Source organism: Agelaius tricolor, unplaced genomic scaffold (assembly GCF_023055355.1).
Source record: "Agelaius tricolor isolate 1412-34295 unplaced genomic scaffold, bAgeTri1.0.p SCAF_74, whole genome shotgun sequence".
Classification (NCBI taxonomy): Eukaryota; Metazoa; Chordata; class Aves; order Passeriformes; family Icteridae; genus Agelaius; species Agelaius tricolor.
Genome location: NW_027269334.1, coordinates 915,230 through 933,389, shown reverse-complemented (window position 1 = coordinate 933,389; position 18,160 = coordinate 915,230). Strand labels below are relative to the sequence as shown.

The window sequence follows — 18,160 nt, the reverse complement described above, 5'->3', positions numbered from 1 at the left end:
ATCCCGGACGAGTCCCCAAGCTGTGATAAATAGGGCCAGGAGACCAGCTCCTTTAAAAGGCCTTTATTAAAGACAGCTCTGGGTAGGGAACCTGAGGGGTCGCGCACACTGCTGCTGCTCCCACTGGACGACGCTGAGAAGGAGAAGTGCAGCTTTGTCTTTCAGCAGAGCTGGAACTGCAGTATTGACTCGTAGCCCAGAGGTATCCTCCAAGCTGGGTCCTATCAAAGTTATGGTGACAGGACGAAATCCGGCTCTGGTCAAGAGTGGGTGACTTGGTGTGGTTCTGGTGGGTTAAAGTCAAAGTTTATGTGCTGGTTTGTTGTTTTGAGAGGGTTCATATAGTTCTCACAGCCTCTCATTTGAATTCAGTCCAGGTGCAAGGCCTCCTGGGAGCAGGGGAGGAGGGGAAGTGGTTCCCAATGGGTGAGACAGAAAGGGGTACAAATGCAGAGTATGATGGGGAGAGATGCAAATACAGGGTAAAATGGTAACATTTAATAACGGCAACTAAAGGCAAGTCGTTGAACTGTAACATTCAATGTTTAACAGACCAACACTTCAAATTAAGTCTTTATCAACTTCACTAACATCAACTACCAATTACTACTCTGAAAAAGAGCTCTCATCTCCAGGATTTCATTCCTCACAAAACCATAATCTCGACTTACAAAAAATAACCAACTTTGCAACAAAACCTCTATAAAACACACAATGCTACACTCTCCTGCTTAAACCATCAGTACCTTTGGCCCCCTAGTTTTATGGTAGAGCATTTCCTGCAGCTGGCTAAATTTTCTGTGCTCACAAGCACTCTAATGCTCTTTTTCCTATACATGAGTAGGTTTCAACCTCAGTTTTCCCCTCACTATAATGTTTTCAGGATGTAGTAACTAAGTTCACTCATAATTTTATACCAGACTAACCATCACATATTTTGATTTTCCTTGATTCATGACTGCTTAAAAATTGGAAATGAGCACAGAATCTGAATGAGGTTAATCCTTGCTTTTCCACTCTTAAAATACATGAATTTGTAAACATGCCATTTATCTTTTTTAATGCAGCCTATGCAGGTTAATTTGTGTCCATGTATGACAAAGCAATGGTTTCTGGAGTGTCACTGGCCACATAGGTGGTAACAAAACATGAAAGTACAAATCTGTCACCTGACAGCTTGAAGTGACTGATCACCCAATTCAGACACCACTGTCACCACTTGTTCTAGACATGAAACCTTTGATTTATTCCTGTTCCTCTTCCTCACAGCCTGAGTGAATGGCCTGATCTTGAATGAGTAAGAGCTTTTCGTTGGTATGACTTTGATGGCACAGGATGAAAATGAAGTATTTTCAGTCAAATGATAAGGAGGGATTGATTTTGCCAGAAACACCATGCTTTCCATACAGAAACTGTATGGAAAGCATGGCATGGAGCACAGCTGTTACAGAAGCATTGATGCAAGCAAAATTAACTTGTGAGGGTATTTGCACAGGCAGTGAAGAAAAACGTGCAGTGGTATAGCTGAGAGGCTCTGTAGGTTACTCCTTCAGATTGCCGTTGTTTGTCTTTGTTCTCCTGTTTTAAAATTGGGTTGTCCTAATTGGAACTGTCCACCTGAGCAATCTCGTTGTAACAAAAAACCTGAAAGCACAGCTATGTGCTTCTGGAATTTAACAGAGAGTAAAGACACCAAATGGGATTTCCCCTCTAAAATCAAGTCCCTGGAATTAAATATTACACCACAGAAAAGCAATGGGAGTCAAAAGGGGCAGGAAATTATAAATTGCAAGCTTGGATGGCTCATGCTGTCTGGTAGAGTCCAAAGCTTTGAGGATGGGTTGAAAATACCCTGTCACAGCTGGATTTGTGAAAAACCTCTGGGCCAAATGCTGGTTCTACCAATTTGAGTGACAAAGGCTGGAGCAACTCAGGATGCGGATGAGGCTGACACAGCTGTGTGGAAAGCAGCACGCTCAGCTCCACAGCCATGTTTGCTGGGGGCAGGAGTGTTATTCAGTCCTACAAACAGATGACTTTTGAGGGCACGGTGGTGTGTAAGTCTCCCTCTTACAAACTGTGGGTCATTAGATGTTCGTCGAGCAGTTTACATGAACAAGATGTAAAGCATAGTGCAAGTAGGCTGCTGAAATGAATTAGCTTGATATCTGGTTGTGCTCAGCATCTTTCCTGCTGTTCCAGTCAATGTAAATTATGGATGTTCTAATCAAATTACTTTTGAATTAAGCAGACCATTTACTCTGTGCTTACTTTCTCTCTGAAGATAAATGAGAGGGATTCTCATTTTAATCAAAACAAAATACAGAAAAGAAAATCAATTACTATTTAATGTTTTTTCCATCCCTGTGTGATGGAAAGTTTCTAGAGGAACTTGGGCTTAAAATTGCAAAGCAATATAAAATGCAGGGACATGGTTGGGTTTTAGCTATTGGATTTTTTAATATACTAATAGAAAACATGGCTGTGTTGTTTGTTTGTTTGTTTGTTTGTTTGTTTTAAGGCAAAAGAATTACTCTAAGCAATTAAACAAGCAAAAGCATAATACAGTAGATTGCTTCACCCAAAAAATAAAAATCTGTTGATACAGATGTAAACCACCTAGAAGCCAAACATTTAGAAAGATAGCCAGCCCTATATATAGAACAGTGTGAATGTGCTGAATTCATTAATAAATAGCTTCATGGATTAGGGCTTGATAGATGGAGATCTCCATCCAGATGCTTATTGTGATTTGTCAATGGCCTGGTACTTAATCCTCCTGGACAGGAAACCCTTTCTCTAGGGTCTCCCCTCGGGACTGTGGCAGTGCCTCCCTCTGGCCTGAATCCTCTCAGCACTGGATGAGGCTGCCGAGGAATTAACCAAGTGGCAGAGGCACAGATTTGCCTTTAACCCTTTCGGTTTCCTCTCAGCTTCAGATGATTTCCTAACCATCTGCCACAACCTCGCCTTTTTTAGTCAACATATGGAAAAGGAAAAAAGGGAGTCACCCATGTCACCCTGGGGTCCCTGTACCCACAAAATGTGCGGAGGAAGGCACATGGATTCCCATCAGCACTGAGGAGGAGGAGGGCTGTGAGCAGCCTTAAGAGCTTGGTGTGCCCCTCTTCACTGCTCAGCATCATTTTTTCGTTTTTGTTATGCTGCCACTCCCTGTCAGTGACAGGGATGGCCCAAGAGGTAGTATTTGTGAGAAGACTGATGTCCCCAGGGTGTCCTCGGTCAAGGTACCAGAGAGTGTAGTGCGTGTATGAGTGAGTTTGGGTGTGGGTAGGTGAATGCAGCCCTTGCAGACAGTCCCCACGGCTCATTTCTCAGCATATGGGACCTCTCCGTGGGATGGGTCCTTCATCTTGCTGTGGGACACTGAAGACAGCTCCTAGCAGCCACACCTGCTATGGAATGGCACAGTGGGTGCTGCAGTGAATGCTAGGTTTTGTTGTGGATATGCAGGATTGTAAAGGACTGATTTCCTGTGTTCAACTTCTGGCTAAATCACAAATACAAATGTTGACAAATAAATTCTTTTCAGGGACTGCCTGGTTAAAACATTAGTAGCACATCTCAGTACTATTCTCTAGTCTGCCTGTCATCGTTTCTCTCCAGTACCTTGGCTTTCTGCTGCCAAACTCTCTTCAAGAGTTTGTCTTTACACTGAGCTGAAAAAATGAGGGCTATTAAATAAAAATTGTCCTTTAAAATTTCCTGCTTGGAGTAGATGTTCCTTCCCCTTTAACATCATCCTCCCACTTTTCTCTGCTCTTCTTTTGTACCCACACATACAGACACCGTAATAGATTCTCAGACCTTTTAAAGCTGCAAAGAAAGTAGCTACAAGTTACTCAAATGCTGTACAAGCAGCTGCATTTTTCTGATCTGTCAATTAATAATGTACATTTTCTTCATAGGGTTTTCTGCAAGGCTTTAATCCAAGTGAATTTGGGCAAGTCTTTAGTTTTCTTTGCACTTTAGCATAATCCCATCTGCCTTCAAATTCAGGATATGAACACTGCAACTTGATAATTAGAAAAGCTACAAACTTGAACTAGAACTTAAATTTGGTATGGTCCCTTCCAGGCATTCCCTGCTATTGATAAAGGAATGGCAGAATGGATACAAACATCTGAGAGGCAGCAAGTTACTGCTCTTCTCTTCTCTACATTTTATTCTGCTCTGAGTGGTGCCCACCATCACAGATGTCTGAGGATGTTTTCTCCTGAAATAATAAATGGTTATTCCTGAGGCAATGTTTGGAGGGCAAATGCCCTGCTGACAGAGCTGGAAAACCAGAGTAGTTTTCGAGTGTGCAAGCCCTACTCTGGTTGTAATCCCTGATATGCACTGGTAGCAGATCAGCCACTCCTTATTGGGGTGCACAGCTGTGTCTGTGGTGTGTCTGTATTTATCATGGGTTTTGCTAGTCCCAGAGGGTGTTATCCTATATTTTGCAGGTTTAATATGTTATCCCATTAAATAACTGTAAATCAAAGGGCCGCTATTTTGAAAGAAGAATTTATCTGCTACATAATTTTGCTTCTAGAAATTACTGGTGTGTGTAAAGCTGTTGTTTATTCACTGGCACACTGGCAAAACAGGTTGGCAATTCTGTGCTCAGTTCTCGGAGATAAAATGCAAGCCACCACTTACAGAAACCATTTAATACAATTATGGTTTTCTATTTTGGCACTGCTTTTAATATCTTTGGGCAGATTTCATACACAGAGGTAATGTTTTAAATTAGGGGGAAGCCACTAGTCACAGTGAATCTAGGTGAAGTGTTTGATGGAGCTATGAGTGGTAACATAAGGATTTAAGAAAAAATGTCACTGTGATGCCAACTGGAAGGCAAAATGGTCGCAATCAGTTTTGTTAGAAAACCAGGAACTCCACAAGAGTATATATACCTATAGGTTCTAATCCTACAATATTTATATACATATTTAGTGTATTTCCCTGCAGACCTTAAGTAGAATACATGAGTTTATGGCTTGAATATAGCAAGTAGGATCTTAGCACTGACTGTATTACTGAACTGAAATTGTATCATTGTGTAAAGCTGCTCGCTTCTCTTTAATAAAATGTGCATCTACTGAAATGTTTTAGCCTTGGATGTGGGTTTAAGAATGCATCAATGGGAAAAGTGTTTGCAAATGTTAACATGAAAACAGCCCGGCAGAAATGTCGTTTGCTGGCTTGGGAAGCACCTTTTGGAACCGCACTAATTCAGCGAGAAACTCGAGGGAGCAGAAACGGGGAGAGCCAACGCAAAGCAATCCCTTCCATTGTTCTTATTCAGCTGGGGAATGGGGAGGGGGGGACACACGCCAAGAGGAGCCCAGAATCCCCGGGGCTTTCAGTTTGATTTTCATTAGAGGCGAGAGGGGGTGTGCAGCCAGAAGCGCTCGCGGCGAGCAAATCCACGCGCGGGGGCCGCCCCGTAATCCCCCGGCGCCGCGGTGGGCGCGGGATGCGGAGCGGAGAGCGCTGTGCCCCGCACCCCCGGCCCGGAGGGCAGCTCCAGCCCCCTGCCCGGGCGCACGTACGGCCGGCGCCCGGCCTCCCGCACCTCCGGAGCGGTGCCCCCGCCGCGCATCCCTCGCCCGGGCACCTGTGGGTATCCCCACGGCCGGGCCCCGCTGCCCCAGCGCGTCCGCGCCCCGACGCGCAGCCCCTCGGCGGGGCGGGGCGGGGCGGGGCGCGGGGGGATGCGGCATCCCAGCTCCCTGGGGGATGCTGCCGCTGCCTGCGCGGGAGCGCGGAGCAGAAGGGATCCTCTTTGACGTCAAGCGACCATAATATAATGATCGCTCGTTCATATCCGGGTCCCCGGGCGGCTCCCCCGGGCCGCGCTCGGCCGCGCTCGGCGGCGCAGTGAGGGGAGGCGGGTCGGCCAGGGCAGGGCAAGGCAGGGCAGCGGGGCCGCCCGGAGGTGGCCGGCGGCGGCAGGGGCACCGGGGCGGCGAGCGCAGCATGCCCGCCGCCTCAGACGCGCCTGCCTCCCGCCGCCGCCGAAGCTGCTGCTGCTGCTGCCCATGGAGATCGCGCTGGTGACTTTGGAGAACGGCGGCACCACGGCCATCGCGGGCGGCGACGATGCCGCGACCGCCGGCGGCCGGGCGCGCTGGCGGGGCAACTTGCTTCACCTCGCCGGCTCGCCGCAGCTGAGCGACGGCAAGGAGAACACCCCTCCGCCGCCGCCGCCGCCGCCGCCGCCGCCGCCGCCCGCGGGGGACGAGGAGCGGGAGCGGCCCCCGCCGGGTCCCCGCGCAGGAGGCAGCGGCGGCGCAAGCGGCCCCGACGAGCGGCCGGCGGAGCTCCGCGCAGCCCTCACGCCGCCGCCGCGGCCGCCGCCCCGCGCCCCGCGCCCCGCCGTGGACATGGGGCCGTCCGAGGAAGGGGGACACCGCCGGGGCATGGCCATGGCTGCGGCGGGCGACGAGGAGGAGGACGCGGCGACGGCCAACCCGGGCCCCATGCACCATCAGCGGGTGCTGATCAACATCTCGGGGCTGCGCTTCGAGACGCAGCTGGGCACCCTCAACCAGTTCCCCGATACGCTGCTGGGGGACCCCGACAAGCGCATTCGCTACTTCGACCCGCTCCGCAACGAGTACTTCTTCGACCGCAACCGGCCCAGCTTCGACGGGATCCTCTACTTCTACCAGTCGGGGGGCAAGCTCCGCCGGCCCGTCAATGTCTCCATCGACGTCTTCGCCGACGAGATCCGTTTCTACCAGCTGGGTGAGGAGGCCATGGAGCGCTTCCGGGAGGACGAGGGCTTCATCAAAGAGGAGGAGAAGCCCCTGCCCCGCAATGAGTTCCAGCGCCAGGTCTGGCTCATCTTTGAGTACCCCGAGAGCTCCAGCTCAGCCCGGGCCATCGCCATCGTCTCCGTGCTGGTGATCCTCATCTCCATCATCACCTTCTGCCTGGAGACCCTGCCCGAGTTCAGAGACGAGAGGGAGATGCCCGTACCTCTGCCCCCACAAGGTGGAGGTTTGAATGGCACGCCCGGGGACTCCCCACCCATGCAGCCACCCAGTAGCCTGGCTGACCCCTTCTTCATCATCGAGACCACCTGTGTGATCTGGTTCACCTTTGAGCTCCTTGTACGCTTCTTCGCCTGCCCCAGCAAGCCCGAGTTCTCCCGCAACATCATGAACATCATCGACATCGTGGCCATCATCCCCTACTTCATCACCCTGGGCACCGAGCTGGCCCACGAGCAGCAGCAGCCCGGGGCTGGCAGTAGCAATGGGGGTGGGGGCCAGCAGCAAGCCATGTCCCTGGCCATCCTCAGAGTCATCCGCCTGGTCAGAGTCTTCAGGATCTTCAAGCTCTCCAGGCACTCCAAGGGGCTGCAGATCTTGGGACAGACTTTGAAAGCCAGCATGAGGGAGCTGGGCCTCCTCATCTTCTTCCTCTTCATCGGGGTGATCCTCTTCTCCAGTGCTGTCTACTTTGCTGAGGCTGATGACCCCGAGTCTCATTTCTCCAGCATCCCTGATGCTTTCTGGTGGGCTGTGGTAACCATGACTACTGTGGGCTATGGGGACATGAGACCTGTCACTGTGGGGGGCAAGATTGTGGGCTCCTTGTGTGCCATCGCTGGTGTGCTCACCATTGCCCTCCCTGTCCCTGTCATTGTGTCCAACTTCAACTACTTCTACCACCGAGAGACTGACCACGAAGAGCAGGCTATCCTCAAAGATGAACACAGTAGTGCTCAGGGCAGCACTGCAGGGGGAGAAGTGAAGAGAAGACCCAGCAAAAACTCTCTGAACAAATCTGTTGTGCACTTGGAAAACAGTGAGGAGTTCAACAATGGCACCAGCTCCTTAGAGAAAGCAAATATCAAAGCAAAAAGTAATGTAGATCTCAGAAAATCCCTCTATGCTCTCTGTCTGGACACCAGTAGGGAAACAGACCTGTGAGGAGAGGAGACGGTTAGAGTTCAGAGGGGCAGAAGGATTTTCTGGTGTCAGAAACTTGCTACTCCAATTACTCTTTTAGTACCAATTAGTTTTTTAAGTCATAAAAAAGTCAATAAGGCTGTATTTTATAAATTGATCACTATCCTGAGCAGTCCTCCAGGAATACATGTTTTTGTGGTTTTTTTCCATGACACAAAGGGTCACCTATTTTTAAAATAGACTAAGAATAAGCTACACTCCATGCAGGAGCTGGTAAATTATGACAGAGAAAAATCTAATTTTTAGAAACTTATTTTAGCAAATGGTCATTGGTTTTGAATGGGTAATTTGTAACCAATTCAGTTGCTCCTGAGTTTAGTGTAATGAACTGGGGGGATGTGTGTGTGGAGAATGAATGGATTGGGGATGGGAGGGAGGAGGTGGAGGGGTTTTGTATTACAGTTTCAAATTGGAATTATTCAAATATATTTTGTATCTGTATGACTGTATTTATGGTTGAAAGGAGATTTCTTATTCCTGTGAAATATGATAGCATTAAAGCACTAGGAACATTAGCAAATCAGCACTTTCTGAGTTTTCCAGTAGTGATCAGCACAGATCTGGTTATCTTGTACGTGAAGTGAATTTGGTGCTTTGAACCCTAGAGCAGAAAACTTCTGTTGTCATTGATATGTTAGTTTCTTGTGAGCCTTAAATTATTAAATATTGTAGATATACTTCTTTATAAATTTATTAGTTACCTTCCTGTTTCAGAATTTCTAAGTCATTCAGTCATGTGCTTACTGGCCTCACTCAAAAAAGTATGTGCAACTTTTCTTTTTCTGGTTTTTTTTTTTTTTTTTGTGGTTTTACATTTTTTTATCTTTGTTATATTGTTGAGACCTAAAGGAAAAAAAAATACACTCTTCTGCTGTTACTGGTTTAAATCTAGTGCACAACAAATCTAAAGTGATCTGAACAGATTTTCAAGTGCACAACAGATCAAAAACATGAGGGAGTGGATAGGCACAATGAGAAAGTAGAATACTGAGTGTAATATCTGCAGAACTGTTTTCATTGTACTCCAGATTGCTTGAGCATGTGTATCAGTCACCTTTATGTATGCACACACCATTTGTGTACACAGTTCTCTGGTTTTAGTTCTCTCAGACTGGGAGTGGATGGCACTTCAGGAGTTGAACGTGGCGTGCTGTTCTGCTTCAACAACCGTCGTGTGGCTTTTCTCTTGGACACGGATGAAAAGCACCATCTTTTCATCAAAACACACCCCTGGTTTCTTGTATTTCCAAACAAAACCTTCTCAGTGCTGTGGATTTTACAGTTGGGGTGTTGAGAGACGAGTGACACCTTGCCTTCATCAGGATCACAGCTAACTCTGAAGACTGACAAAAAGTTGCTCTTTAGCTCAAAGAGTTTTCTTAAAATTTCTCTTGCAAAGGACATCTCTGTTTCCCCCTCCAACTTCTGTTGTATTGCTGAAGGATGGTCCATGCCTTTCCCACATCCTGTGGCACAGCAAGAGTAGCAGAGAAGAGAAGGCTTGATTGTCAACATTGCTCAAGGTTTGTTGCTAACAAATTTTCTAATATAAATAAGTGCTCAGTTGGGATTATAATTTATTCAAGTACCTCATCTATGTTCTGAGATAAATTGGGATCAGCTTTGCAGGGCAGCACTCTGACATTCTCTCCCCCAGACACAAATGCTGCTTTCCTGTCCCTGACCTTGCTCTTTAATGATAATGCCCAAATGCATGATGTTTTTTTCTCTCCTAGTCAGTAAAATAACTGTCAAGCAAGTCATACGTTTCATTAACAGAGTGCTCAGCCCAAAACCCAGGGCTGAGGGGAAGGAATTGGAATCTCATAACAGAGAACAGCATCTTTCACATTAATTTTAGAATTTTAGATGTCGGTTTCTTAGTTGGTTTGCTTGTTTAGCTAGATGTGGAATGAGGCTGTAATGTGCTGAGGAGCTGTCTAAAACAAGACTAACAGGAAAAGCATCCAGTGCAGCTGCACTACAGACTTGGGGAGATCTCCAGTTTGCCTTGGTGGGAGCTGTTGCACCAAAGGGAAGTGAAGAATCAGCTCTTTGGTGAGGCAGAATCTCAGATGAAACAAAGTGGTGTAACTCTGCTGCACGTGCTGAGACCTAGGTCACTGATGGACTTAGAGTAAGGCTTTTTGCTCAGACAAGTGCTTTGCTTTGCTCTTGGTGATCACATCCATCTGACTGGCCTGAATAAGCACCAAACAACTGCAGTGAGTCTTTCGGGATAAAGTTTTGAGGTGGTCTTTCTGAAACTACTACCCTTACCTGCCTGACCACCGGAGTTTGGTCTTCCAACTGTGTGTTATGTTGGATTGGGCTGTTGGCTCCTCGCAGGAGGGGCACTGTGGCCACACAGCCACTTGTTTGGAATCCTGTGTAAGGATTTTACAGTTCTGGATTACATCTCCAAAGTGCAGCAAGCTGATAAAGGTGAAATAGATCAGGGCTATGGGACATGGGTCAAGCTGATCTTGGTGACACAAAGGGAAGGCCTGGTTTTCCCCCTCCTTTTTTACTTTTCTTCCCACCTTGTGTCTTTTTGTTGCTTTCACTGAACTGGTTCTCTCCTCATGGAAGTAAGTGAACTCAAGTTCAAGTGCTGCCTTCTCTTCCTGTGGCTGCCTGAGCTCACTCATCTGATAGGAAATTAAATTCAGCCTTCTGTTTGAATATGCTGTGTTTTTCCATGACAAAACAACAGAACTTTCCAATAGAAAGAAAAGAAATCATTCTCAAAGTATGGTTAAAAAAATTTGCTTGGCTTGGGTTTCTAACATGTTAAGCACAGTTCAGGCAAATTTGGTATTGACACCTTTACAAATAAATACATGATTTCTATTGGCTTATAGGGCAGTAAAGGATTTGCTTTCTAATCACAGGTACTGCTGCCAAGCACTGAGTAATGTGACCAGGAACATGGTCTGAACCCAGTTCAACAGAGCATTTAGCACAGACACATGCTTAAACCAACACAATTTTCAGCAGGTGTTTTAGATTCACTGATTTTTATGATTTTGAGGTTTGAGATCCTGAGTTGGACTTGGATGTTCCTTGTGGGTCCCTTCTAGCTCCAGGTATTCTTTGATTCTCTGATGGTTATTTAAAGATAAGTTATAAACAGGACTGAAACCTTGAAGCCATGGATTCCCCTTGGCTTTTGGGGTAAATATGTGGGTACATGTTACAGTCACCTAATGTGCTGATGCAGATTTGTGCTGCAGAAGAGTATAAGAGAGAAATGAATCCCTCCAAGAAGGCTCCTGGAAATGTGAGACAGGAAGAGAGTTTTCTCTTCCAGGCCCATCACAAGAAGGAAATACAACCTAACCACTATTAATTTATGTTAACTGACCTGCAATGAACAGCAGGCTGAATCAGACCTCTTTGCCATATCAAAGGCATCAAGATGTCAGAACTTAATGAATAGCAGATCATGGCAGACATCAAAACCCCAAACAAACCCAGCCAAACAACAAACCAACACTGTTTTGTAAACTCTTTTGGCTAGGAGCTGCAAAAGAAAAGCTCCCTCACCCCACACATGCTGTAGTTATTAATGGCTTGTCCTCTCATGTGGGACACTGTGCACTAAAATGCATTCTTGGGAGTGCTGAAGTGAATGTTCATGTGGGTCACCAGTAATGTAAGTTTAATTTGCTTAGCCTGACCCCAAGGTTTTTCCCTTTTACTTTTCCATCATCCTAAGAAACAATAAAATAGTACCAAGCAGTTATATAACACCATTCATCTCCCGGCGCTCTATGAACAATTGCACCACGCTCTGTGGCGCAGGGTAAAGAAAGGGATGGGGAGGGGAAGTCCAAACCTTTCAAAGGGGGACAGGGCTCAGAGAGGCACAAATAGGAGTGGGTTTCGCTGGACTGAGAGGTCTAAAATGTGGATCTCAGGGAAGAGAGATTCCCCCTGTGGTCTCTTGCATGACTCTGGGTGGCTCTGCAGGCAAGGACTGGATGCCAGCAGCTGTGCACCATGATCCATCTGGTGGGGTCACTGCACACAGAGGGGACTTTATGCTGCTCTGAGCAGCACAAACAAATCCCTCTTTTGTGTGCTCTTTTCATTTGGGCTCTGTAAGGAGAACGTGGCACTCCTGCTGGCTGTTCCCTGGCCTCTCCAGCTGCAGACACTGCTGGTCTGGTGGAGGTACTGAGACATTCTCCAGGCACTGCCCTTCACCTCCTGTTAAGGAGCAAAGCACATGTCAGAGCATTCTCAGAGGGTGACACTTGCGTGCACATAAAGTCTGGCTCTTCTGAAACCTATCCCAGAATCACTGAGGTTGGAAAAGACCTCAAAGGTCAGTAAGTCCGACCTGTGTCAGATCACCACTTTGTCAACTGAACCAGAGCACTGAGTGCCATGTCCAGTTGCTTCTTGAATGCCTTTGAGTGACTCCACCACCTCCCTGGGCAGCTCATTCCAATGCCTGACAACCTTTTCTGTGAAGAAATTCTTCTTCCTGGTCAGTGTTAGAGAAGCTGGTGCTGAGGTCAAATGAGGAGAGCATTTAGTGGCATGTGACAGTGCCACTGAGCTGTGGTGAGGGACGAGATGCCTTGATGACATCTGATCCAGCCATTTAGCAAGATGCCATGAACAGGAGTGGAATTTGGCAGGGGCCTCAGGGTGGTTGCTGCCATATTTAGGGAATGACAGAAGGAGGGCTTTAAGCACCTCATCAAGACTTTGGCCTTGCCACTTGGCGGTGGGATCGGGATTGGAATGTTGTGTGGCAGGCAGGGTGTGGGGGAAGGCTCAGGAATAATGAGGCTGATTCCCCTGCAGGACAGAGGGGCAGCAGGGAAACAGGGAGATGAAGCTCTAAGAGCATCTGCCTGCCTTTGGTTCAGCTTTAGCCATGTCACTAAATGACTACCAGCCTCACTCCACAGCTACAAATGTCCAAAAAATGAAATAGAAAAGGTCTTTATAATAATCTAACCTATGACCAATTAAAATCATTGTTCCAAAATTATTCTGCCATGACTTTTGCTATATGCAGCACTACTAAATATTTTTTTAGATTGTGCCATTTAGTCTTTTCACAGGTTCTGTAATGTTTGGTTTTTGGTTGCTTTGTTTGAAGTTTGCTTGTTTTGGTTGTTTTTTGGTTTTTGTTTTTTTTTTACTTTCTTTCTGTATGCATTAACTGGTCCCTAGTTCTTCTGATCAGCTTGTTAAAGTTCTGTTTCTCTGACCTAAATTTGGGACCTCAGGGTGCTGGCACCCTACAGTGGACCTTGGTCATGCCACCTGACATCAGTGTGTCAGCTCATTATACCAAATTTCTCCAGTAACTCTGTGGGCCCATTGACCAGAACATACCTAATATTTGTATGATGAAATATTGTGAAAAATGTGGTTATAGTAGCCATTGAGATAATGTGAAATAAAAACTTTTATGTTAATTGGAATAGGAAAAAAATAAAGTTGATAAGGAATTAATTGGAATTAGAAGTTTTGAAGAGAAATATCAACTTATTTAAAGAAAAAGAAGGCTTTAGACAGACAGAAAGTAGGTTTAGATTGGATATTAGGCAGAATTTTTTCCCTATGAGGGTGGTGAGACCCTGGCACAGGTTGCCCAGAGAAGCTGTGGATGCCCCAGAAATTACCTGATCTAATAGAAGGCAACAAAGTGTTTTCATTAAAGCTTAGGCTTCCTAGCGCACAGTCTTTATGGTTACTGCAAAATTAATAATTTTCCAGATAGAATTTAAAATTTACCAAGTCAACTGCAAGTTGTCTTCTCTATAAATAATTCACAGTCATTAGGGGGATATTTCCAAATAAATCAGTTTTAACACTTGATTGACAGAAAGAAGAGAAAAAAGAAAGATATATCTTATTTCTGTGCTTCAATTTTGGTGTATTGTAATTTGCAATATTCTGGAGAACAGCTGTGACTGTCTTAAAATTGACATTGGAAAGAATGTTGCTGGAGAATCACCTTGGATGAAAACAGGTAATAATTTCCCTCTCAAGACAGTGGTTGACTGACCTTCTCCCGTCTTCTGATAAAGCCAGTTTGGACATAAATGTTGAAATATAAGGTCTCTTCTCTTAAATCTCATGTCCAACCCTGGCCAGGAATGGTGGTTTCCTCACTCCTGTGGGTGAGGAATGCAATGGAACCTTGCAGCTCTTCTCATGACAGTACAGCTGCATAATAAATACTCATGTCAGGGTTGATGTTTCCATGAAGATGCTGGAGGAAAAGATGGGATTTAAATGGACTACATTGGTCTGAGAGTGTAATATGTACAAGGAGCAGGTAAAATTTCTTCCTTTGCATGATTTCACTCCAGTGATGGTGTCCTAGCACACAGTAATCCCCCTACAAAATATCACAAAATCCATACCAGGGCTTGCTTTGCTCTCTTCAGTCAGTAGAGATTGGTTACATTATACCATACTTAATGCTCTCAAGCAAGTTCAACACATTTAAAAATTCTTCCTCTTCCTCCTCCCTGCTTAAGTATAGGTAGAAATGCCTGTGATTGGAAAGGTGAAAAATTATTTGAATTATTTAAGCAACATAAACTTATAATTCTTTTTTCTGTCTTGTTTAAAATTATTTGAAAATCTAACGGGGTGTGATTGAATGCGATTCATTTAACAGGAATTTGCAGAGCAAATTGTATGAGTTTCTCAGTTCAGAAAACAGTAATTTTCAAGGCAGTGCTGCACAAGGGGGCTATTGTGAAAATACATGGTGTTTTATTATGCAAGGGAATGGTGCAAAGAGAAGCAGGGAGTCTGGAGGGTGACAAAGCTTGTTCTGGGAAGGAATGCCCTCTAGTTCAAGCTTAGCCTCTGTGCTCTGAAGGAGAGAGCATTCCTTTAGCCACAGAGGAAGCAAAAGGAATAGCAGGAATCCACAGCTGAGCTATACAAACATTTGACTGGCTCCCACAGTTGTCTCTGGGGGAGAGATTTCAGCCACTGGGCAAAATACCTGCACAGTATCTCTCAGGATCATGTTTTAAAAGTCTGCCCAGTTCATTGAAAGGATACAGGTACCTGCCTTCAGGAGAATGTGCTGAAGTGTGGATCTAAGGCAGGCACTGGCATCTTCCTGCAGGCCTGACAGAGTAAATTCCAGCGACCAACAAAATTTGGGTCAGATTCCCACTTGTCTCCCAGAGTATCTCCATCTCAGTGATACATCCATACAATGGAGCAGAGTCTGAGAAGTGCAGAATTCTGGAGCAAGAGAGAGAAGTCTCTCTGGAAAGCTTGGAAACGCTGGGTATTTCAAAATAGCATTTGCACTGCTTCTTGCTAGTGGAAAATGGAGTAGCTCTGTTCTTAAAAAGGAAGCTGGATATTCCACTGAGGGGGAGATACAAATTCTCATAGACATCCTGACTGCATCTATATTAGAAAACGAAATGTGCCCAGGACCATTCCCTGGCACTGAGGCCAGCTGGCAGGAGACAGGCTGAGCTCCTGCTGCCAGAGGCTCGCTCTGAAACAAGGTGTTCGGCACTCAGCCTGCTGGGCTCCCTTCCTGACCTCTGCTCATGCCCACATCGTGCCTAGGAAGTATAAGTCTGTACCCAAGCACTACCCAAGAGAGTGCTTGGGTACAGACTTACCAGCATGGCCAGGAGCCTTGAAGTGTAGTTGATTGTGATTAATTGCTTGGGAACATTCCCTCAAACTCTGGAGGTGGCAGGTGTAAATACAGCCCTGCTTTGATGACTCTTGCCCTCAGGTAATTTTTGGGGTATCTTAAAAGCTTTACACATTTCCCCCTATTGGCACATTCTTAAACAATAATCAGTCTCTATTCACTGAGAACAGCTATTCCTGCCAAAATCTTTTCTTATCTAATTCTGCTTCCACCTGCACTCGTCTATATGCAACTTTAACTAAAAATCACCACACTATTCCAGACGCACACAGAGGAGCACAAGTGGATCTGACAGTGGGAATAGGATACTGTTGCTTTGGTTTTTGGTGGATTTTCCTGTTTGCCTGGCCCTAGTGTAGGCTGCATCTTGTTTTTCAGTCACTGCATCTTCTAACTCTGCTTAGCATTCCAGTTGAGGCCCTGGTGGCCATGCATATCCCCTGGTCTTGCTGTCCAGCAGGGTGCATCACAAAATTACTGGAAATTAAACAAACAAACAAACAAACAAAAAAGGGTGGGGACACTCTGCATTCTAGTGCTGAAGAAACCAAGGACCACCCAGCACAGGCAGAAAGTGAGCCAGCATTAGAATTCTTCTGTGGCTTCAAGGTGAGCCTACATGCCAGTGGTCCCCAGAGAATGAAACATGAGTCTAATATAGTCAGAGGGAGAAGAAAAAGCAAAGTTCCTACTTCCTTCTGCTAAAGTAGAAATAAACTTCCATTTAAAATCTTTCCTGTATTCTTGGGTCTTGACAGCTCTAACTACAATAGTTTAAGATGTCAGTGCTGTCAACCACCCTAAGAAGATGTTGAGAAGTAAATCAGTCTGAAGGGACCACTAAGGACAAGTGAACCTATTGATGGGATTTTTCCTTCAGCAGATATGTGGGCACATGGTTTAGTGTGGGTGTGATATAGAAAAGACCAAGAGAATGTGGTGGTTGGAATGCTGAGGTACACCACCTAGAAAAAGTGATGGAACTTTTTGTGCCAGGGAATCACTCCTTGAGGTCTGTTTCATCAAGTAAGGCTGAAAACTCTGTTTATTGTATTTATGTGTTAATATTTAGAGACAGGACACATAGTGAAAATGTGTATGTAGAAAACATGAAGATTTGCAAGAAAGCAAAAGTGTAATTCGGATGCCAAGCACATCCTGGAGGCAAGCAGATGCAATCATCATCAGAGCCAGTAAAGAGAGGAGGGCTTTCTAATTATTTCCCAGAAGTACAGCAGTTGCAAAGCCATTTTTGCAGCATTCATCAAAACTTTTATTTGAAATATCTCAGAAGCACACCCTGCACTCTGTTCACTCTGTAGCTGCAGATTAGTCCTACTGAAGGCAACTGGATTCCATTCCAGGAATCCTGCTCAGATAGACTTGAGCTCTGCAGTCACATCCTTTGTTTTCCTTGACTCCTGACAGCCCAAATTAAACAGAGATCTCTCTTAGCAGTGAGGGAATGCTGACGGCATTCCACCGTGCTGTGGGCACAGTGTGGAAACAATATCACTTCTTGCCTGGCCTCAGTGTGGCCAAATGGCAGCATGATGTCCTGGCTACATTCGTCCCTCAGGCAAGGCAGGTGATGCTGGGGAGGGGTGTGAAGGGTCCAAATTTGGAAGAGAAAATAATCAGAGACTGATGACTGGAACAAAATGCTCAAGCCAAAATGCTTTCTCCCTAGGGAAGCTCTCCCACAGCCAGATGCAGTGTTGTTTAGCAGTCTGGATTTCATTCCAGGACTGCACGTGGCTCTTAAGGTCCTGCCTGAGACTTTTTTTGTCTGATGTTGGGTAGCAAACCCAAATAAACAGGAAGTCAGGCCTGAACAGGAATATCACATATCATCCACTTCTCATCCCTGTAAAATCCATCCCCATTCCCTTGTCTGATTTTCTAATTGAATCATCATGGCTGTAAAATCACACTGTAAAATTTCCTCCTCTCATTTGCAGAGAGCCCAGAGGAGGAGCCAGTATAACATATTTAGAATTTGTTTTCCTTTTTAGAAGGGGCTTGCATTTTGGGTAATTTTTTTCCTGGGCTAATGTACATCTGATGTCAGACTCCCCAGATGAGAGTGGTTAGACTGGAGTTGACATTTTTAGAAATATGTGCGAATGGAAAAATATCCTGGGAGTGCTGCCAATGGCTAATTTTGTGAAGTCTTAGTCTCTGCTGGAGAGGAACCATGAGCCAGGTACCTGTACTGAAAAGAAGCCTTGCTCATAAAGTGTCTTGCTCAGGTGTGTGCCAGACATGCCTTCTCAATTTAAAGAGAGGGCAGAAATTAATTTCAGCAGGCTGTGACTCAGCCAGGCAATATTCAATTCCCCTTTCTGATCAGATGACAAACAGCCAGTTAGCATCTTTCCCAGAGGGAGGTACAATGACCAGAGAAGTTCCTGGCAAAAAATGGATTTTCCAAGGTTGAGCTGTGAAGTGGTGCAAACAAATCTGCTTGACCTGTGGCTGTTCCTTCTAG

The 18,160-nt window shown here is 45.7% G+C and overlaps 1 protein-coding gene and 1 non-coding gene across 7 annotated transcripts in view; both read left to right on the top strand.

Moving 5' to 3' along the window:
* Positions 1–5,635: 5,635 nt before the first annotated feature.
* KCNA5 (potassium voltage-gated channel subfamily A member 5) overlaps positions 5,636–18,160 on the top strand; it is a 198,906-nt gene continuing 186,381 nt past the window's right edge. For all 6 annotated transcript variants that reach the window (XM_071418033.1, XM_071418034.1, XM_071418031.1 and 3 more), the window contains exon 1: positions 5,636–9,517. In XM_071418033.1, coding sequence (XP_071274134.1) covers positions 6,054–7,955 — 1,902 coding nt within the window. In that variant the 5' untranslated portion in view covers positions 5,636–6,053 and the 3' untranslated portion in view covers positions 7,956–9,517. The remainder of the gene's footprint in view (positions 9,518–18,160) is intronic.
* LOC139585354 (small nucleolar RNA SNORD66) lies at positions 12,520–12,594 on the top strand. The gene has a single exon (XR_011677052.1). It is a non-coding gene; the product is annotated as a small nucleolar RNA SNORD66 (small nucleolar RNA).